Source organism: Vombatus ursinus, unplaced genomic scaffold (assembly GCF_900497805.2).
Source record: "Vombatus ursinus unplaced genomic scaffold, bare-nosed wombat genome assembly UNPS02014822.1, whole genome shotgun sequence".
Taxonomy (NCBI): domain Eukaryota; kingdom Metazoa; phylum Chordata; class Mammalia; order Diprotodontia; family Vombatidae; genus Vombatus; species Vombatus ursinus.
The window spans coordinates 185240-208434 of record NW_020954600.1 but is presented as its reverse complement, the minus strand read 5'-3'; the positions used below and the strand labels follow the sequence as shown (position 1 = coordinate 208434).

The following is a 23195-nucleotide window of genomic DNA, read 5'->3' as shown; positions in this document are numbered from 1 at the left end:
CCTCCCTTCCTCCCTTCCTCCCTTCCTCCCTTCCTCCCTTCCTCCCTCCCTTCCTCCCTTTCTCCCTTTCTTCCTCCCTTTCTTCCTTCCTTCCTTCCTTCTTTCCTTCCATATCCTATATATTGTTAGGGTGGTTGCCCCTTGTGAAAATAAATAACTGGGAGGATTAATTTATTCCATAAATATTTTTTGAATGCCTTTGGACTGGGGTGGGGTGGGGGAGTCCCTGTGCTTTGGGAGTTTTATTGTCCCTGAGAGGGGCCCCACCTGGCGCTGGCCATCAGGGGGGTGCTGAATAATTCAGGAGAGGCAGGAGGGCCCTGCTCTAGGAGTTCCCATTTGCTTTCTATAGTGGCTCCCTGGAGTGTGTTTAAGTGTTTCTAGATCATTAGCTGTTTGTCAGAGAGGCCTGGGTAGAGAAACAAAGTCAAAGCTTTAGATGCTTCTGCCAGCCAAAGATCAATCCATGAAAGATGTGAGGATAAAAAAGACTTGGAATAATGAGGGTAGAAGTCAGTCCTCAGTGAAACTGGGATTTGATTTACAAAAATTCTGTTTGTCTATAACTTTTCAGGGACACATCTCATAGGAGGAGGTGGGCAGGTAACATGGTATGATGGAAAGAACCCTGGCTGTGGAATGGGCTTTCTGGGTTCTAATCCTGACTCTGCTATTTATTGCCTTTATGACTCAGGTCAAGTTGCTTCATATCTTTGGACCCCAGTTCCTCGTCCATGAAATGGGGGTGGTTGGGTGGTACTCAGTGGTGTCCGAAGTTCCCTTCCCGCTTGCAATTAAAATCCTTCGATGTTATTTGGCTGTGTGATCTAGGGCCTTCCCCTCTCTGGGCCTCAGCTTACTCATCTGGGTAAGATGAGTCTTTGTTAGTTAGAAGGACCCTTCCAGATATAAATTCCTGGGCAGCTACATTGTGACACTCACTATAAATAGCATGGGCCTTAGCTACCTATTTCCGCCTGCAACAGATAGGGTTAATTATTTCAAGCTTAGTGTGGTCAAGTGTGGCCAAGAGATGCTGTTGCCCAGCTCTGGTGCCACTTCCTCCTGATTCCTTCCTTTATTTAAGCTCTTCCCTCACCCTTCCCCCCAGCTGCAAGTCATAATTCTCTCCTCAAATTTTCCTAGTACTCTTGATCTGGAATTCTCCTTTGCCCTTCTCAGCTAAGAGCATAGAGGAATGGAGCTGGAGTCAGGAAGTCCTGCCTCAGACACTCACTGGCTGTGTGACCCTGGGCAAGTCATTTAACCATAGTCTGCTGCAGTTTCCTTATCTGTAAAACGGGGATATAATAATTACACCTAGCTCCCAGGTTTGTTGTGGGGATCAGATAAATATGTAAAGTACTTTGCAAACCTAAAGATCTATATAAATTCAAGTTGTCATTATTATCCAATCTGGTACCTTATTGGTCTAATACTGCACCCAACTTAACTAGCTGTGGGGTTTATTGATAAAAACACTGGTTTGGGAGTAAGGAGTCCTGGGTTCTAGTCCTGGCTCTTCTGCTGCCAATGTGCCATGTGATTTTGGAGAAGCCATTTAAGATGGGTCTTTAGTTTTCCCATCTGAAAAAACGAGATGGTTGGAGTCACTGCTTTGTAAAGTCTCTTTCAGCTCTTACATTCTGTGTTCTATATTATAAAGCTCAGTTCAGCTCTGAACTCTATGTTCTCTATTTTTCTTTTTAGTTCTAATACTCTTTAAAAAATTTATTAGTGCCTTTAAAAAATATCACCTTTATTTCTTTAAAAGAAATTTCTTTTAACTTTGAGAAAAATTCTGACCTTGACAAACATAAACAAATATGATCATGTGTTTCCATATGCAAAGAAGAACAGAAAAATGGGACTGTATATTAAACTATGAATTTCATTACCACAGCTACTTTTTTTTTTAAAAGGGATATACTCAGTTCAGCACATTATTCTGTTTCTCATTTGTCTGTGCTGCTTTCTGAGCATCTTTCTGATCTCTTCAGTGCATCTTCATTAAATGATTTATTGATGCTTCTTCCTTTTAAAAGAGACCACTGTAATTAATTCTACCCTTCCCTTGAAGGAAAAAAAAAAACCCAAACTTTATAACAGCTCAGCATATTCAAGCAGAACAAATGCACTTGTCTATGTCTGAAAATTTGTCTCACTCTCTACATCTCGTCCAGGGCTTCTTAAACTTTTTACACTCTTGATCCCTGTTTGGGTGTTGGCAGTTGTTTGTTAATGTTGTGTGGCATGACGTGACAGCACGCACAGTGCAAAGTCCAAATGCTGTGTGTTCAGAACCAAGGCTGCAGTGAAGTTGTGCCATGCAACATGGGCAAACGCTGCCAGAAACACTTCGGATTCACTATGCTTTTGATTTTTAATTAATTTTTGATCGTTGTGCATTCAGAAACTTTTTATTGTTGCCAAATTTTTCATGACCCCATATGGGATCATGACCCAAAGTTTAAGAAGTGCTGTCACAAAGTAGAAAGCATGTTTTATCATTGGTCCTCTGGAGTCCTGCTTGGACATTGCACTGATCAGAGAACTTTGAGCTTTTGAAATTATTTTTCTCTGTAATTTGCAATGGTATACATTGTGTTCTCTTGATTCTCTCATCTGCAGCTGTTCTTGTAGGTGCTTCTATTTCTTTGAATCCAACCTTTGGTCATTCCTTACAGCAAAATAACATTCCATTCCATTCACATAGCATAATTTATTTAGTCATTCCCCATGGCCTCCTACTTTGTTTCTAGTTCTTTGATACAATAACAAGTGCTACTATGAATATTTTTGTATATATGTATCCTTTTCCTTTTTCTTTTATCTCTCTGGTGTATATGATTGCTAGTAGCATCACAGCTTAGTGACTTTTTGGGTTTGACTCCAAATTGGTTTTCCAAAATGTTTGGGCCAATTTATAGCTCAGCCATCAGAGCATTAGTGTCCCCGTCATTTCAAAGCTCCACCAACAAATTTCATTTTCCTTTTTTGTCATCTTTGCCAGTCTAATAGATGTGAGATAAGACCTTAGATTTCGAATGTGCATTTTTCTTGTATTTGGAGACTTCTTTTGCATGTAGTTGTTGATAGCTTGCTTTTCTTCTTTTGAGAAAAGCCTGCTCATATACTCTGATCATATATCTATTGTGGAATGGCTTTTTTTTTTTTTTTGGCAGAGGTTTGACTCTCTGCCTTAATTTCCATTTATTTCTATTTGACCTCCAGGCTCTTTGTGTTTGAGGGAAAATACAAGTTACCTAAAAATTTGGGTAAAATAGCAACAGAGTACATTATTGTCTCTGTTAATAGATAGGTACCAGGAGGGGACATAGAGGAAGGAGCAGACCTTTTCTGGAACTTTGCTCAGCCTTTGAAAAGGTGGACATCAGTCTGGTTCTCCTCAGAAATGACTTCAGGATCATTAGCACTTCTCAATCTTTTCTTTCTCGATTGCAGGTATAACAAACTTTGTTTTCCTCTTTTCACCTGTTACTCTTGTTTTTTTCTTTTTTCTTTTGTTAAGATTCATGTATTTATTTTTAGTTTTCAACATTTACTTCCACAAGATTTTGAGTTCTAAGTTTTCTCCCCATCTCATCCCTTCCCCAACCCCAAGGCAGCTTGCATTCTGAATACCCTTTCCCCTATCTGCCTTTCCTTCTACCTCCCCCACCCCCCTCTTCTCTTATCCCCTTCCTCTTCTATTTTCCTGTAGGGCAGGATAGATTTCTATACCCCATTGCCTGTATATCTTATTTCCCAGTTGCATGTGAAAACAATTTTTTAACATTTGTTTTTAAAACTTTGGGTTCCAAATTTTCTCCCTTCCTCCCTCCCCACCTACCCTCATTGAGAACGCAAGCAACTTGATACAGGTTATACTTGTGTAGTCATGCAAAACACTTCCACAGTAGTTACGGGGAATGGCTTTTGTTCTTATACATGTGAATTAGTTCTGAATGTATCTTGGGTTTCAACTTTGTCAGAGAAATTTGCTGCAAACATGTTTCTCAGTTACTTATTTCCTTTTTAACTTTAGCTGCATTGATTTTGTTTGTGCAGAAGCTTTTCAGTTTTATGTAATCAGAATTATCCATTTTATCAACTGTTAAGAGTTTCTAGTACCTGTCATTTGGTCAACAAACTTCCTCTATCTACAGTTGTGAACAGAGTCTCCTTGACTGTTTCTCTAATTTGTTTATGATATGACCTTTAATATGTAGGTCATGTACCCATTTGGAGTTTATTGTGGTAAATGTTGGTCTACATCTAGTTTCTGCCACACTGCTTTTCAATTTTCCTAGTAGTTTTTCTCAGATATTGAGTTACCTTAATAACTGGGGTCTGGGGTTTATCTAACATTAGACTATTGTGTTCATTTCATTATATATTTAGTGTACATAATCTGTTCCACTGATTGATTTCTCTATTCCTTAACCAGCACCAAGTCATTTGGATGATTCTTGCATTGTGGTGTAGTTTGAGAGCTGGTATGGCTAGGCCCCCTTCCTTCCCATTTTCTTTTCATTAATTCACTTGAAATTCTTGTTCCTCTAGATTAGTCTCATTATTTATTTATTTATTTTTGGCTCTGTAAGCAGTAATGATAAGTAATAATAAGCAGTAACAACATAAAGTAATTCTTTGATATTTTGGTATGGCAATGAATAAGTAAATTAATTTAGGCGATATTGTCATTTGTATTATATTGGCATGGCCCAACCATGAACATTTACTATCTCTCCAAATATATGCTTATCTCTATTCCTGTAGAGAGTGTTTTGTGTTTTTGTATTCCTCTTTGTGTCTTGGCAGGTGTACTCTGAAATACTTTATACATTCAGTAGTTCTTTGAAATATTTCTCTTTCTGTCTCTTCTTGCTGAGTTACATTGTTAATATGCAGAAAGGCTGATTATTTTGTAGGTTAATTTTTTTCCTGCTACTTTGCTGAAGATATTTAATTAATTTTTCATTGAATCGTTAGGGCTCTTGAAGACCATCATATTGTTTGCAAAAAGTTATCATTTTGTTTCCTCTTTGCCTGTGCTTATTCCCTCTCTATTATTGTCATAGCTAGTGTTCCTCAGATCATATAAAATAATAGTGGCGACCTCATCATAATTTCTGCCTGTGCCCCTCCCCCATCATCTATCCAGTGAAACAACTATTCTAACAAAGATGGGGGAAAGGAAGCAGTGTAGCAAAAATGACCAAAACTTCAACTGTATCTGATGGAATATGAAATGTTCTACACCCACAAGCTCCCATGTCTGCAAAGGAGGAAGGATGATGCATTCTCTCCTCTCTTCTTCAGGGCCAGACCTGGCCATCAAAATCACACCATGTTCAGTGTCATTTTTCTGTTTTCATTTACATGATTGTCATTCTGTGGTTCTATAGATGTCAGTGGATAGTTTCTGTAACGGATTTGGGTCCAGAAAAACAAGTATGGCCCTTGCCAGCTCAACCCACATATCTTTTTCACCTTTTATATAAAGTGAGTGCTGGACGGAGCTCAGGCTTTCAGCCCATCATGAGTGTCTTTTAGTGTTCCTGTGCTTCTTTGCTCCTGAGTTAGTTCTTTTTTTTTTTTTTTTTTTTTTAGGCAACTGGAGTTAAGTGACTTGCCCAGGGTCACACAGCTAGTAAGTGTCAAGTGTGATCAGAGACTGGATTTGAACTCAGGTCCCCCCTGACTCCAGGGCTAGTGCTCTATCCACTGTGCCACCTAGCTGCTCCAAGTTAGCTCTTAAAGTACTTATCTTCTGTTCATTGGTGGTGATTCCACAAGGCCTCTGTTTTAGGAGCTTACCTTCCTCTGGGAGGTTTCAGGTAAAAGGATCTTTAGCACAGCATGCCTGTTGAGCTCTGTAGAGTATCTTCTCAGAGGGCATGGGGAGGGAAGCTTTCTAAATCCATGCAGGGTAGAGGAAGGAACACAAAGACAGACAATAGGCTATCAGCTTCCTTGTAGCAGCAGGAACCATGGATATGAAGACCTTGTGATTATAGGATGTTAGAGCCAGAGAGGGACCTTAGAACACAGAATGTCAGGGGCAGGAGGGGCCTTGGAACATAAAAATGTTAGAGTTAAAAAAGGCCCTTAATAAGAATGAGGATCTAATAATCTACTTTTATGCATTACTTTAAAATTTGTGAAGTGCTTTACCTTTATTATCATTATGTTCCTCACAACAACTCTGTGAGGTAGGAACTCTATTTATCCTGATCTCACAGAAGAGGAAACCGAGGTTGAGCTGTGAAGTGACTTGCCTAGGGTCACTCACGCAGGTGGCTGATTTCCATCAGGGCCTCTTGACTCAAAGCCTAGCATTCTCTCCGTGCAGCCCCCTTGATGTCCTGTGCACATAGAGCCTAGAATGTCTGAGCTGAGAATCAATTGAGTATTTATTAATTGTCCATCCTTGTGCTAGGTACTTGGGATACAAGTACAAAGAATGAAATAAGTCCCAGCCACAGGGAACCTATATTCTGAGGGAGACAAGAAATAAATATACATGTATGTTATGTAGCCTAAGTAAACACACACACATATTAGGTAATTTGGGAGGGAAGGCACTAGAATTTGGGGGGATTTGGAAAGGCTTTACATAGAAGATGTTGTTTGAGTTGGATCTTAAAGGAAGAGAGTGACTTTGAGGCAGATGTCAGGAGGGAGTGCATTCCAGGCATGAGGGACAGCCTGGGCAAAGACATAGAGATGGGAGATGGATGTTGTGTGTGAAGAACAGAGAGATTGATTTCACTGGATCTCAGAGCATGAAAGGGGGAGTTAAGTCCAATGAGGCTGGAAAGGTGTGTTGGGGCCAGGTCATGTAGGACTCTAAAAACTAAACAGAGGAGTTTATATTTGGTCCTGGAGGTAATAAATAGGAAGCCCTTGGAATTGATTGAGTAGAGGAGTCACATAGTCAGATCTGTGCTCAAGGGAAATTACTTAGAAGCAGCTTTTAAGATGGCCTGGAGTTGGGAGGGACGTGAGGCAGGGAGACGAGTGAGGAGGCTGCTGCAACAATCTAGGGCGGAAGTGATGAGGGCCTTAACTAAGGTGGTGACTGTTTGAGTAGGGGGATTGGGTCAGACATTAGAGATGTCGTGAAAGTAGTAAGTAATGGTAAGGTTTGACAACTCCTTGGATGTGTGGCGTTAGGGAGAGTGGACATTGCTAAGGTCGCAAATCTGGGAGATTGGAAGGATGGTCATGCCTTTGACAGAAGTAGGGAAGTTTGGAAGACGTGGGATTTGAAGAAAAAGAGGTTTTAGGCATGTTGAGTTTAAAATGTTTCCAGGACATGCAGCCAATAGGCAATCAGTGACGTGGTACTGAAGTTCAGGGGAGAGACTGAACCTGGATTTGGAGATCTGGGAGTCATTTGTATAGAGATGATAGTTAAACGCATGGCTACCAAAAAAGAGAGGACAGAGGGCCTACGACAATCTTGGGGAACATCACAGTGAGGGCCAGGATGTGGATGACAAGATAACACAGGAGACTACGAAGGAAGGGGTGCTCCAACAGATAATCAGAGAAGAGAGAGCATCCTGGAGGAAGGGGCCATCGACATGTCAGATGCTACATGGAGTTGGAGAAGGATTAGGACTGAGCGGAGATCAGCAGATTTGGCAATTAAGAGACTTTTGATAACTTGGGAAAGACCTGTTTCGGTTCCGTAATGAGGCTGAAAACCAGCTCACAGAGTTGAGGAGTGAGTGAAGGGAGGAGGTGAGTCAAGACAGCATTTGGAGGCATTTGACGGAGATCCCTGACTCCCCCCTCTCTATCCAGCCAGCAAAGCTGAGGCCCACGAAGCTGAAGCTCATGTGGCCTGTTAGTGGAAGTGCCAGGACCAAAACCCAGGTTCCTTTGCTTAGTACTCTTCCAGCCTGCAGTGGGTTTCTCGGGTCACCTCCCCCATCCCCCGGTTGTCTGTGCCTTCCCTTAAGAGAAGTGCTCAGAAGGTCGATGGCCTGTTCTCTCTATCTTCCTCTTCCTCTGTCTGTCTCTGTGTCTCTGTCTCTGTGTTTTCACAGCTCTGAATAGCAGACTGTAACCAGCTGGGCTTTGCCTCGCTGAGGGTTTTTCAGGAAGGCTGCTTTGCCTTGTTTTGACAAACAGAGCAGGCTGGTCAGCTGAAAATGGCTTTGAAGAAATTGTTTTGATTTCAGCCCAGGCTTGCTTTGCTGTCCGTGTGAGGCTGAGCCACATGGAAGCAGAGCTCGAAGCTTTCCTAAATGCCAGGCAGGCCTGATGGCGGCGGCCTGCGGGCACTTGGGGCTGCCCTGCATTTGTGTGACTCCCAGAGACGCTTCACGCCTTGTGGGTTTAAAACAAACACCCGAGAAGGTGTCAAGACACCTGATGACACCCTCTCGTGGTTTAAACTTCCACATGCACATGCCTGCTGGAGTCCACGGAGCCCCGGAATAGTGCCAGGAACAGCTTGGCCTCTGTGGGCCTTCACTGCGTTATGAAATCGTATGAATGCCAATAAGGCAGCCTGGCATGATGGCTGGGGCGCCATAGAGAGCAAGTCAGCCATGCTGGCTTGGGGCTCGAGTCCTGCTGCTCCTTCCCTCACTGCCTGACCTTGGACAAGTCTTTTCCCCTGCTGGGGCCTCCATTCCCCCAACTGTACAGTGCCCCCGCCTACTCAAATCTCTTCAATGTCTCTCTGTTGCCTCTACGGTAAAATACCAAATCCTCAGCCTGCCATTTAGACTTCCACATAATGGCTCCCTCTCATCTCCCTCCCCAGTCTTATGTTGGCATCCTTTGTTGCATTCAGCCTTGCTTTATCCATGATATTCTATTTCTTGGGATCCCCTACTTCCTTCAAGGTGTCCCTTTCTCCACAGACCCCCTCCCTCTTTTAGTGCCCTCCTCCTCTTGAAATTACCTTGGATATAACTTTGCATTTACTTTTCTGTGTAAATGTTGTCAGTCTGCCCTGCAGCCCAGTAGAATGTAAGCACCTTGAGGGCAGGGATAGCTTTGTTGTTGTGTACTCAGGGCCTAGCACACCTCTTTGCATGGAAGAAAAGATTGATAAATGCCTGAGTTGAATTGAAGAAGTTAGACTAGATAATTTCTAGGGTCCAGTCCATCATAGTCACTTAGTATTCAGGCATTTATTAAGTATTTACTACATGCCAGGCACTGTGCTATGTGCTGGGGTACACAGAAAGGCAAAAGACAGTGCCTGTCCTCAAGGAGTTCCCAGTCTAATAGTGGAGATGACATGCAAACAATATAGCTAGACCAGATATATTGGAGATAATCAACTGAGGGAAGGCCCTAGAATTGAAGGAATCAGATTTAGAAGGAGTAGATCCTGTAGTCCCTCCCCCCTGCCCCAGTTTTACAAAGGAGGAAATGGAGGCCCAGAGAGATTAAATACTTTACCCAAGGTCCTATGGATCATAAATGGCAGAGTGAAGATTTGAACTCAGATGTGCTGTTTTTCAATGATCTAAGCCTTTAAATTTTCTTATTTGACTCTAATCTTTCAGTCCAGCAGAAGGAAAATAGTTGGTAGATTTAGGAAAGGGACCTCAGAAGTCATTGATTCCAATGGTCTCATGTTACAGATGAGCAAACTGAGGCCCAGAAAGGGGAAAAGTGACACACCCAGGGTCACACAGCAAGTGGCCAGGCTGGGATTTGAATCCAGATCCTCTGATTTCAGATGGAGTATTCTTTTCAATAACCATAGGCTCAACACTAAACACTGTTAAACACAGGCAGCTCTTCCTTTCGGGGTGGTTGGTTTGGTACCACTTCATTAGACACAGTGTTCCTTTAGCTGTGGCTCCACGTACAGCACCATGCTTGGTGCTGAGCACATCTCGAAGTGAAAGAGACTGATCCTGGTTGGTCTTCTCTCTTGATGAGATTTCGTATTTAGGGAATGAAGCTCCCTGTACAAACCAGGTCCAGGTAGCATGTGATGCATATAGCACTGAGTGGGCATGGACCATGTGTGCTGTGAGGCAGGGGAGCAGCTTGGCTGGAGGAGGCTGGGAAGGCAGCTAAATGCTTGAGCTGGACCTTGAAGGATGGATAGAATTTAGATAGGGGCCTGGGTAACAGGAAGAGCAAACCTCTGGATCAATCAATAAACATTTATTAAGCACCTACTATGTGCCAGGCACTGTACTAAGTGCTTGGGATGTGATTAATAACTAAGATCAGCATTTATTATGTGCTTACTGTATACCAGGTCCTTCAGTAGTTGAGTGCAGGATGGCTGTGTCCGACGAGTTAAGTTTAAATCTGGGCTCAGCTAGTGACCTCATCTTAAAATGGGGCTACTCTTTGCATTGCCTCACTTAGCTGAGTGAGGCCGTCTCTGTAGAGTGCTTTTGTCCTCTGGGGGACCCTGTAGAAATAGGAGGTGTTGTTGGGGTAAATGGAGGGCTGAGGCTCACGCTGAGCCTTGTGGATGTGGTACATGACTGGCCTATTGGAAAGAACATTGAATTTAGAGTACAAGAACCTGGACTTAAATTTGGTTCTCTGCTGCTTTCCTATCCATGTAACCTTGCACAAAATCCTCAATTTCTTTGGCGATAGCAGTACAGCCTTGAGAGTTTTGACTTGAAGGGGAGTTCAGAGAGCTGGGTGAGCTGTGGAAGATCTCAAATGCTAGACTGTAGGCAGTGGGGAACCATGGAAGGCTTTAGAACAGGGGAATGATGTGACAGCAGGGTTTTAAGAAGAAGACTGGCAGCAGGATGGTTTTGTGGGAGGTTAAGTGGCAAAACCCTGTTCAGAGGCTGCTGCCATATTAAGAGTCAGCATGACTCTCATGCTGTTTTGGAGTGAGAAGACCCCAGTTAGAGTTCTGACCCTGACCCATGCTGGGTGACTTAGGGAAACTTAGTTGACCTCTCTGGGCCTCAGATACCTGTTCTGCAAACTGAGCCTAATAATGTTTGTCCTAATTCTCTCTTGGGATTATTGGGAGGAAAAGATGCTGGAATTCTTGAAACGCTCAAGAATTGGTGATTTCTTCTAGTAATATTCTATTCTAGTGTGAGTCAAGGGCTTGATTTTGGGTGCTGGCAGTGGAAAGGGAGAAGGGATCAGAAGCTGCAGCTCTGGAGCTGGGAGGCCTCTCAGAGGCCTTCCTGTCCAACTGGATCATTTGACAGATGAGCAAACTGAAGCCCAGGAAGGTGAGGGCCTTTGCCAGGGCGCCGGATGGTAAGCATTAGACGTGGGAGCTGACCCACACTCCTTCATCTCATTCCAGAGTCCTTTTCAAAGACCTTAGGTACAGGGCCCAGGGACTGACTGGAGGAGGAAGAGGGAGTAGTCAGATTGGTATGGGGGCTGGGAAAAGAGGCTGCCAATTGGGCTGGGATTAGTTTTCTGCCTTTGCAGGGAAGTTCCCTAGTGGCTGTGAGAGCCTCCCACCCTCAGATAGGGAAGTAAAGCCGGCCAACTTGTTTAAATCCGTGAGGTCATTGGTTTCTCCCTGTCCCCTCCTTCTCCCTGGTTTTAATTTGATACCCTTGTTTCTGGGCAGGGGAGTTGTTTACACACACAACACAACTGTAGGACGTAAACACACACACACACACATACACACACACACTCACTCTCCCTGTGGCTCTTGGATTTAGCTATATAGACCTAAGATCCCCTGCGTCAGAGACATCTCCTGGTTCCCAACCTTTATGGATTACTGTTTAACCAGTATGTTGGCAGGTCATATTTATGGCTGATACACTTGCTTGCTCAGACTTTGGGGAAAAGCTTGTCACTACCAGTGAACATAAGTAAGTGGGAGGACTTTGGATCTAACCCCACCTCTGATACTTGCTACTTGTGGGCCTTGGGCAAGTCACTTACATTCTTTCTCTGGGTCTTGTTTTTCCTCATCTGCAAATGAGAGGGTTGGATTGGAAGGCCTTGGAGGGCCCAACCAACTCTGGATCTGGGATTTTAAGTGTTTAGGCCACTTGGAAAGAGTTTTGTGCCCTTAAGTAATAACTAGCATTTATAGAGTGCTTTACAAATGTTAGTTATTAAGTAGCCTGTATTTAAAAGAAAGTCTTATTGATGCCTCCTGATTTACATCATGTAATTTCTCTCTCTCTCTCTCTCTTTCTCCCTCCCCCCCTCCATCCTTCCCCTCCCTTTTTCCTCCTCCATCCCTACTCCCTTTCATTCCTTCCCCCCTCCTGTGTATGTCTCTCTCACTCTCTTTCTCTGTCTCTCTCTCAAGAAAGAAAAACAGTGGACAAAACTAACGGGCACGGTGAACTCTTGACAGTACATTGGACACTCACTACCCATGGTCAGTCTCATATCTCTCTGGAAGGGAGTATATTTCCTCATCTCTTCTCGGGACCCACAACTGTTCATTATAATTACATGGCATCTGACTTAAGGACCTGTATAAACCTGGTTAGTTTTGTGAAACCTAGTTAGATTTAAGAACACCATGCATTCTAAGGAGTGGATAACTGAAGTTTTGCCAATGGCCAGTGTTTCCACCAAGCACATTTTGGATCTGTTTTTAACCAAAGGCAATTTGACTTGTTGGCAAGAGTGATGGAAACCACTGATGGTGATGATACTAAAAATAACTGACATTTGAACTGTAACAACCACCTTGGGTAGTAAATTCTATAGCTCTTATCCCCATTTTATAGATGAAGAAGCTGAGGCTCACAGCTGTGAAGTGTCTTGCCTGGGGTCATGCAGGTTGGAAGTGCCAGGCCTGGATTGAAACTCCTGACTCAGTGTCCCTCAGTTACCTCAGCACCATTTTATGTCACATTCTGACTCTAATACTTATTTGCTGGGGCAATAAACTTTGGGCAAGTCACAAGACAACAGGTTTATTTAGAGCTGGAAGGGACCTGAGAAGTCATTGAACTCATTGTACAGGTGAGGAAATTGACTCCCAGAGAAGTGTTGTTTTTTTTTTAAATTCTGATTTTAGGATCATAGATTTAGGGGCAGTATCTGAGTGGTCATGTGGTCAGATCTCTTATTTCACATGAGGAAAACTGAGGCTTAGGTGAAAGGACCTGCCCAGAGTCATAAAACTAGTAAGTGCCAGAGCTGGGATTTGAACCCTGGTTATCTGTCTCTAAATCTAGCATCTTTCCACTCCAAGGTGGATGTTGCACAGCTATCCAGCCAATAGGGGATGTAGCATGCACTCTCCACATCCCATGGATAAACCATACATTTCCCTGGATATAGGGTCACAATAGAACCTCAGTTTCCTCATCTGCAAAATGGGGTTGATAGTGAATATGAAACCTGCCTTGGGGGCTTGTTGGGAAGGAAGCACCTTGTAAATCTTAGAGCTCCCTTGAAATTTGAGTATTTGCTGCTGTCCTTGACTTGGATGGGGTAAGTGATGGACTGTGAAATCAGCTGGATTGGGCCAGGATTTGGAGACTATGTAAAGGTGTTCCCATAAGATCACAGATTTGGAGCCAGAAGGGAACCAAGGCGGTTGTCTAGCACATTTTATAGACAGGGAGTCATTTGCCTAAGGCTAAATATGTAGTAGGCTGCAGAGCCAGGTTTGAAACTAAGGGCCTGGCTTTAAATCCATCACTTCTTTCACTGTACCATGGAGCCAGAGAAGAGCATTAGAGAACAGAGGGAATCTTCAGGGTCAGACTGGAGTAATGATGATGGATATAGCATTGATAGAGTGTTTGAAGGTTTGCTCAGTGCTTTACAGGCATTTTCTCATTTGACCTTCACAATAAGACCATGAAATGGCTGCTGTTATTATCCCATTTTTACAGATGAAGAAACTGAGGTTGAGGAAATGTGAGTGACTTGTTTAGCTAATAAAAGTTGGAAGTGGGATTGGAAATGGGATCTCTCTTAAGTCTGATGCCTTGTCCAACTGTGTTGCCTAGCTCTTCTGGGCTAATGTGCTCATTGTGAGGAGTAGGAAAACTCAGCAAAGGAGGTGACTGCTTCAAGGTCACACAGTCAGCTAATGGCAGAGGTGGCACTGGGACTCAGGGCTTTTGACTCCCAGTCTAGTGCTGGCGCCCCAGGAGGAATGCTAAACCCTGATACACAGTCAGGCAATAAGCATTTATTAAGTACTTAATGTATACCTAATATGTACCATTTAATATGTACTTAATAAGCACTCAGGATGCAAAGAAAGGTAAAACATGGTCTTTATCCCTAAGGGTCTCACACTCTTATGAGAGGCAACATGCAAATAACTATGTGACATTTGAGATACATAGACTTAAATGTGAAGAAATCTCGGAAGGGGGGCACTGCAGATTGAGGGCACCAGGTATGAACTCCTACAGAAGATGACATTTGGTCTGAGCCCGTTGGAGGCTGTGATGAGGAGGGAGAACATTTTCGGCGTGGGGGAGAGCCAGGGAAAACGAGGGAGCTGGGAGCAGGGGTGGCCTCTGTGAGGGACAGCCAGGAAGCCGGTGTTACTGGATTAGAGTAAGCTGTAAGAAGCAGGAAAGGTAGGAAGGGGTGGGGGGCAGCTTGTGAAAGGCTTTAAAGCCAGGCAGAGGAGTTGATATTTGATCCTGGCGTAATATAGAGTGATAACTCCATGAGCAGGAGGCACTGACTCTCTGATGCTCCGTCTCTGGTCTCTGTGCTGTGCCTGGCATCTTGGCCTCCTCGCCCCCCGCATCTTAGCTTCCCTGACTCCCTTGAAGGCTCAGATCAAATCCCACCTTCTTGCAGGAAGCCTTTTCCATTCCTTCTCTACTTGGCTACGGAGATTTCCTTCTACGATAACTGGCTTTAGTACATGAAAGCTTGTCCTGGAGAGGAGGGATTAGTCTTGTTCTGCTCGGCCTCAGGGCAGACAGAACCGGGAGCACTCAGTGGAAGGTTCAGAGAGACAAATGTCTACCAGATGCCAGGAAACACTACTTGCAAACAACATTTAGTTATCCCACAGTGGAATGAGCTGCCTGCAGACGGGGTCAGCTGGCCTCTCCCTCCCTGGATGACCCCTCGTTGGGTATGTAGTACAGGGAATTCTTGTAGGACTATGCCTACGATTCCAATTTTCCTCCCAACTTTGAGATTCTAATGGAAAGAGCCTCTATAAAGAGTCAGAGGATCCAGATTCAAATCCTGTCTCTGTCCTTCACTACCGGGTGACCTTTGGTGAGACTTCTGTGAATATCAGTATCCTCATCTGTAAAAAGAAGGTATTGGCCTACATGACCTTGACACTGGCTTGAAATCCTGTGATCTGGGTGGGATGAGTTAGTCCCCCAGGGTGGTTAAAGCTCCTCTCAAGCCTGGTGAACCCCAGCTTTTCTGTGTGCAGGGGGCTGTTGCTGTGAATTCAGGTGGAACTTGGGGGCCTTCATTGATGGTCCAAGCAGCTGGGGAGAAGCGACAGCTCATAGCTGGTGTTAGTCAATCCTCGGTGAATAGGGCAGATGGAAGAACCTGCTGCCAGGTGGTTTCTTGGCTTAATGAGTTAAAATTAGAATGTGGCGATGCTCTTGCTCCATGCACATCTCCTCTCCAGTGGCCTCCAGCTTCTAGGCCTGATGCCTGTCTCAGATGCTTATCTCACCCCTTCAGCTACATTCCCTTTTTAGGGAGAACACTGCCCTTTTTGGGGTGCACATTGGAGCTTGGCTTTTATCCTGCTGGTATCTTCTGGGTATTTGAGTGTCTCAGAAATGGGAAGGCCAACAGTCATGTGTCTAGATCAGGCCTCCAGGAGAGCCATCTGTTGGTATGAAAAGCAAAATGAGGCTCCATGGTGGGTGAAGGGTCTGTTTGTAGTGTGCCTTGATCTATGCATCTTTCAGGATTCATAATCATGCATCATCCTGTCATTTTGAGTTTGTTGGGAAGAGTCTCTTGGACTTGCGTTGGAATGGGCAGGGCAGCTGGACAAAGATTACTGGGCTGGGTTCTGGATCAGCCTCTGTCACTAATAAGTCACTTACCCTCTTTCCTCACCTGTAAAACAAAGGGGTTGTGGTCTAGATCAGGGGCTCCTAACCTTTTCTGGATTCATGGGCCCCTTTGGCAGTTTGGTGAAGGCTATGCATCCTTTCTCAGAATGACTGTTTGTTGCCTACCTTTATAGTTGAAAGATATGCTAAATTTCAGTTAGAAGTGAGTGAAAAATCAAGATATAATTTTTTCCTAGTCAAGTTCACGGACACCTTGGAATCTATCCATGGACCCCAGGTCAAGAACCCTTGGTCTACTAAGATCTCTTTCAGCTCAACAATTATTTTATAAGATCTCATTTAGGGCTTACATCTATTTTCACCTTCTATGCTAAGGTTCTTTTTAGCTCGAACAATCTGTGTTAATAAAAATAGCTAGTGTTTTAAAGTTTGCAAAGTACTGCACACGTGTGCCTCTGATCCTTATAACAGCCCCGGGAGGTCGGTGCTTCTTTGTTCTAAGGTCTCCTCTGGATCTACCGTTCTATGTCTCATTTCCTTTCAGCTTGGAAAATCTCTATTCCATTACTCCTTTCCAGGGCAGACGGATTTTCTATGCTTAAAGGCCCCAGTCAGTGTTGAAACTCTGTATCAGGAGGTTCTCTACCGGCTTGGATGTTCTCTGTTGTGAGGCATTCGTTGTTTTATGCTCCAAGGTCTTCTCCAGTTCAGACATTTCATAAATCTGCATTTGGCTCTTTTGTTCCTTTTTCCATAGTTCCCAGAGGAAGCTGACCTGGTGGGGCCCATTGGTCCTAAAGTAGTTCTCGTGATGTGAAGTGAGGCTCAGGTCTGGTTGGCTAAGTGTTCACAGTCTAGTGCTGATCATGCAAAGGTTGTGGATTCAGGCCTGCTTCTTTAGGCTGCACCCCTAATTGTAACCTGGCCTCCCAGATGTGGCTTTAGGGTCTAGGTAGGTGAGAGCTCTCATGCATTTGATCATTTTCAAAGGTTTTTTTTTTCATATCCATATAGTTTCACCTTCTTGGGTCAGTTTCCTTCCCTGTAAAATAAGGAGGTTTGGCCTTAAAAGTTTCTCCCAGCTCCAAATCTATTGTTTTATGATCTTTGCTCTCACCTTCATCTTCCTATAATATAGGGAGACAGCAAGGACAGAAGGATAAGAGCCCTGGACTTGGGGCCAAAGGAGCTGATCTCAAATCCTATTTGTCATTTGTCTTTAGGAATACACTTTACTTCTCTGGCTCGTCATCTGTGAAACCAAAGAACTTGGACTAAATGATCTCCAGTGCATTTCTAATTTGAACTCTCATGATTTATGATTATTTATGATTATGCCAGATTGTGTTGAGGGCTAATCAGGGATGGGACTCACGGTTTGAAACCTATGTCTTTGGATCCCAACCTGGGCACTTTTTCTACTGTGTAATCTTTGTCTACATCACCGTGTTTCTGGGAGGAGCAAATGAGATAAAACACTTTATAAAAATGAAACAAAATAAAACAGAAGATTAAACTGCTGTACCAACATGGTATTTTTATTGCCAATGTTGCCTAGATCGGGGCTAGTCACACTTCTTTATCTGGGACAAGTTCTCCAGTTTGTAGCCTTGAAAATGTTTCAGGGACCTCTTCTGTCTCTTACCTACCCTCCCAGATTCATCCTTGGTGCCTGGGAACTGTAGACAAGGAAGATAAGGATGGCAGTGGGTTGGAGATGCCATGGCTAACTCATTTAGAGTCTCAGAACTTTTCGCCAGCTGTATGGAACTGCTGAGGCCATCCTGTACAATTCCTTCATTTCAGAAATTTGGAAACTGACATAGGGCAGGTGATATTTGCTTCATTTTACAAATAGAGAAAATAAATCTGAAAGGTTGAGACTCACCTAGGATTGCACCAGAACCCAGGTATCTTGACTTGTCAGTCACAAGAGTGGAGATTTAGAGATGGGAGGCTAGAGGCTGACTAGTTCAACAGTGACCAACTGGCAGGTTAAACACTTAAGTGACTACTTAATAAAATGGTTATGCCAGGCATTTAGGAGTAGTGTCCTGAGCAGGAGAGTGACATAATTAAATCTGTGCTTTAGGAAGATTATTTTGGCAACTGTATGGGGAATGGGTGGAAGAGAGGAGAGGCTTGGGGGGGGGGTTCCTATCTGTGTTCCAAGATCTCTTCTCACTTTGACCTTCTTTGTTTCCATCTTCCCCATCACCTGGCATAGAGCTTTGTATATAGTGGGTGTTTAGCAAATGATGGTTGAATGAGTGACTGATTGAATAGATGAAGATGGGCTCATGGGTAATTCTAGGATGGCCTGTCAATAAACATTAAGTGCCTACTATGTGCTACACACTGTGCTAAGGATACAAATAAGAAAAAGAAAGACAGTCCCTACCTTCAAAGAGCTTACAATTGAAAGGGAAAGATAACACATGAAAGAAAGGAGAGGAGGAAGAAAGGACCCTGGGCTCCCAGTCCACAGGGTATAGCTGGTGGGGGATGAAGAATTGGCCAGTCTGGGAGCCCTCTTTATCTTTGTTTTTTTTTTTTTTTGTTAGGCAATGGGGTTAAGTGACTTGCCCAGGGTCACACAGCTAGTAAGTGTTATGTCTGAGGCCGGATTTGAACTCAGGTCCTCCTGAATCCAGGGCCGGTGCTCTATTCACTGTGCTACCTAGCTGCCCCAAGGGAGCCCTCTTTCAATGGAGGCATTGGGAGGAGTTCTTTGCTCTGCCCTTTGGCCCTCCAGTGTGTATGTGTGTGTGTGTGTGTGTGTGGGGCACAGTGTAGAGGGTACTGAGGATACTGAAGATGTGAGAATACCAAAGCTGATACATTCTTGAAAGATGATGAGTTTCTGGGGAGTAGGATGAAGGGATGGGGAGTTTTAGTCATTTTTCAGTTCTTTCTGACTCTTTGTGATTGCATTTAAGGTTTTCTTGGCAGAGATATTAGACAGGTCTGCTGTTTCTTTTTCTAACTCATTTTATAGATGAGGAAATGGAGGCACACAGGGTAAAATGACTTGCCCAGGGTCATACAGCTAGTAAATGTCTGAGTTGGCCCTTGGAAAATTACTTTTGATTTGTCTTGAATGACAGCACATTTCATTCATTGGCTTGTTTTCTTAGAGGTAATAAGTAAATGAACTGTAGTCTTCATTGGGGCATTTCTTTGGGTCCCCCAAGGGGAGCTTTGAAGGGAAAGCCCTCCTTTTCCCAAAGCAGCTTCAGCCACACTTTTCTAATTCTACAATGAAAGAAGAGACCTAGTCCAATGCTCTACTTTCAGCTGGGCTAACTGAAGCCCAGAGAGGGGAAATAATCTGTTTAAGGTCATTTGCTCTAGGATATGAGAAGTTCAAGCTGCTCCTCCAGAAATCTGATTTTCCTTTGTTTGGATAGATGCACTATTGTGATGTCACAATCATTAATAGCTCAAGTTTGTATAGGACTTTAAGGTTTGCAAAGCCTTTGTCTGCATTATTACATTGAGTCATCACAATAATCATGATGATTGTTGTGATTATACAAGTGCTATGTTCATTTCACTGATTATTGTGATTATTCAGGTGTTATATTCTTTTTACAAGTAAGGAAACTGAGTCTGAGAGTTTAGGTGACTTGCCCAGATGTAGAGGCTAGAATGCTGGTCTTGGAGTCAGGAAAACCTGGGTTCAAATCTTACTTTGGAGATGCTGTGTGGCTTTGGGCAAGTTCACCTTTTGGAGCCTCAGTTTCCTTATCTGTAAAAATGGACTAATACCTGCAGTACTACTTGACAGCATTATTGTGGGGATCAAGTGGGATAATGATGTCAAGCACTAAACTTTAAAGGTATAATCAGTGTCAGCTGTCCTTTTTTTTTTTTTTTTTTGAATTTTTGTAGTCAGTGGAGAGGGTATCTGATGAGGAAAGAGCCCTCTCCCACTGGAGGTCCGGTACCTTTTCTTTAATTTGTGTCAGCAGGTTAGAGGTCACTGAGAAGTTAGATGTTGAGCTAAGGTTCCACACCTCTGGTATGTGTCACAAGCCATTCTTGAACCCAAGGCTTTCTGCCTCTGAGCCCCTTCTTATTCACAATATCCTGCTGCCTTTATTATTACTTTTTATTGTTAAGGTTTCTTGCCAGAGGCCATAGAAATAATAAGTAGCAAAGCCAAGATTTGAACCCAGAAATTTTGGAACTCCAAATCCAGTACTCTTACACTTAAGGAATTTACTAACTGGAGTTTGAATGAAGAGCAGACGAGGAAGACAATAACCCAGCATCCAGGGAGCCCAAACACGGGGTTGTCATGATGGTCAGATGATATATAAAGTTCTTTGCAAGTTGCAAGTGCTATTTAAATGTCAATTACCACCATTACTACCACTATTAACTATTCTTGTGGTAGCTGTCCAATAGAGAGCCATCGTGGTATGATGGAGTCAAGAAGGCCTGGGTTCAAATCCTGCCTCTCACTCTTACTACCTGTATAAATCCTGGGCAAGTCACTTAAGTCTCTGTGCCTTAGTTTCCTTATCTATAAAACGAGGGGGCTGGCCTCGAAGATCTCCATGAATCCCTTCCAGCTCTAAAGCTGTCATCTTAGGAACAACAGCGGTCTTTACCCTTGGAGCCTTGTCCTAATGAAAAGGGAACCTTTCTCCTTCTCACCACTGCTTCCTTTTATCAGATTCCCCTTGCCCGGATATTTACCAGGGTAAATCTTTTTCTCCTGGCTCTCTCTACCCTCCAGCCCTCCAGCGGCCAAGCTCCTTTCAGGATTCCTTGTGGGAATGGAGAGAGAATTATGGAATGGTGCTTAAGAATTGTTCATGAAGGGGCCTTATCAACTTCTGTGGCCTGGCCAGCAGCAGCCCAGAAATAATAATCCATCCACCCAGGTTGGAAGGCAGTTGCAGGGTCAGGAGCTGCTGCAGGCCTTGCCAGGGGCCCCCATTCACTTTCTAGGTAAATAAACATCTTTGGAAGCTTTCAAGAGGCCTGAAAATCTCAGAAATTCCATTTTGTTCAAATGCCCAGAGTTCTGCTATGATTTCTTCTTACTAGGTTTAAAAACCTTTTTTTATTCAGAAAAAAAAATATGGTTAATTTAGGAATAATAGATTGGCTTGCCTTAAAAATAATTCACTCAAGTGAAGTGAAAGAAGTCTTTGCAAACGTGTAGTCCCATCCTGGCTCCCTGGTGATAGGGCTCGGGTGGCATTTGTATGTGAAGCGGGAGCAGAAAAGGAGCCATAAATTTTGTGTTTGGTGACTTGAACCCCCTGGTGCCCGACATCACATATTGTTTAAAAGAGGAGTATTTTTGTTAAAGGGAAAAAGGAACTGTGGATTGGAGATAAGGCATAGAAGCACAGAACCAGGCGCCAAGTTGGCTTATGGGACAGCTCTGAAAGTAAAAAGATTTTGATTTCTGAGATCTCTTTGTCTTGGCAGGCGTGTAAAACGTTTGGGCGACGATCCTCAGACACCCAGAACCAGCTGGTGCAGCAAGAATCGCTAGTTGTACCATTTGCAGCTTCTTTTGTGTTTTGGACCTGGAAGTCAGTGGATTCTGAATTTCACCAATGATTAAATATCCAAAGACAATAAAAGTAATTTTCTTAGTTCTACCCAGTATCTTACACTGGGAAAAAAAAAAATGCTGGTGATTAGGTAGGCAGATGTCAAAACCAGTGAGGCAAATGCAGACGTTTTTGAAATTTTTAATTGAGTTACCTTTGTTACCAAGAGCTAGTTGGATGGTAGAAGCATTCCGGGATTCCTGTGGAAAGAATCCTGGGTTCATAGTCAGAAGACCTGGGCTGGAATAATGGCTGTGCCGCTTAACACTTGTATGACCTTGGGCAAATCCCTTATCCTTTACTAGACTCAGTTTCCTCATTGTTAAAAGTGAAGGGGCTGGATTAGATGTCTAAAGCCTCCCCAGCTTTATATCTGCTTCTTTGATCCAAAGTCATGACCCCTCTTTGGTCCTCACTTTCCTTGTCTGTAAAATGTTTCCAAAGTCTTGAACTATGTGATTCTTGAGGTCCCTTCCAGTTCTAAATCTATGATGTTATGACCTTAGAAATTCTATTTTGTTCAAATGAATGGAATTCTGTTATCTTTTCTTCCTGGGAACTCCGTTCCCTCATGACCATAGATTTAGAGTCTTTCAGAGGTCATCAGAGTTGTCAGATCATAGTTCTGAATCTGGAAAGGATGTTGGAGACCATCTAGCTCAACTGTCTCATTTTGCAGATGAGGAAACTGAGGCCCAGAGAGATGCAGTGATTCCTCCAAGGTCCCATACAGTGAGCTTCAGAGCTGGGATTTGAGCCCAGGTCACCTGATACCAGAATTAGTTGTCTTTCCAAAGTCCAGCTCCTTCATTTGAAAGATTCCATTCAGTGGATGGAATTTATTAGCTTCCTCCTGGGTGCAAAGCATTGTGTTGGGCTTTGGAGAGGACAAAGTAAAAAATGGAACAGTCCTGTCCCTCGAAGATCTTAATATTCTATTAAAGGCCCCGGATGGGGAATATAATACATGCAGCTGTAGGGAAATACAAGCCAGGTAAGATAACCTACACAAGGAGACAACCCTAGCAACTAGGGGTATCTGGAGAGGCTTCCTGGAGGAGGTGGCTCTTGAGTTGTGCTTGAAGGAAGAGGGAAATTCTCAGAGAAGGAGACTGAGACTAGAGACATTAACTGACTTGATGCAGGTCAAACAGTAAAATGGCAGAGTTGGATTTGGAACCAGGGTTCTCTGACTCTAAATTCAGTGTTCTTTCTACAGCTCCATCCTGCCAAGTGGAGGTGGTGGGGTTGGAGGGCATTTGGGAGGTCATGCTATGCTTTTAGTGCCCTCCCAAAGCCCACTATTTGAACCCCAGCAGTCTGCCAATGCTCCATGGCTGCCTTGGACAGAATACCACTGGATCAATTGAAGGTGGCCCAAAGGGCAAGGACAAGATGTATAGGGGGTTGTCCCAAATGGTGGTTGTAAGAAAAGTGCTCTGCAGATCTTCCAACATAAAAATGTGAATGATAACTGAGGGCTCTTGTGCCTTGGAGGGCTTATCCTCTCTCTGCTTGGCCCCAGAGGGCTGACCCAGAAGCCAGAATCTGGAAGTTGCAAGGGAGCATAACTTGGTTTGACGTCAAGAAAAGCTGTCCATCAGAGCTGTCCCACAGTAGAGTGAGCTGCTGCCCATCAGAGCTGCCTCTCAGTGGAGTGAGCTGC

At 43.6% G+C, this 23195-nt stretch overlaps 1 protein-coding gene across 3 annotated transcripts in view; it reads left to right on the top strand.

Annotated features, from left to right (window-relative positions):
* Nucleotides 1-23195, top strand: part of PTPRJ (protein tyrosine phosphatase, receptor type J) — a 177038-nt gene that overhangs the window by 15686 nt on the left and 138157 nt on the right. The window contains exon 1 of one of the 3 annotated variants that reach the window (XM_027837692.1): nt 12320-12337. The exons of the other annotated variants lie outside the window; for them this stretch is intronic. Coding sequence (XP_027693493.1) covers nt 12335-12337 — 3 coding nt within the window. The 5' untranslated portion in view covers nt 12320-12334. Of the gene's footprint in view, nt 1-12319; nt 12338-23195 lie in introns of those variants that run through there. 3 annotated transcript variants of the gene reach the window in all.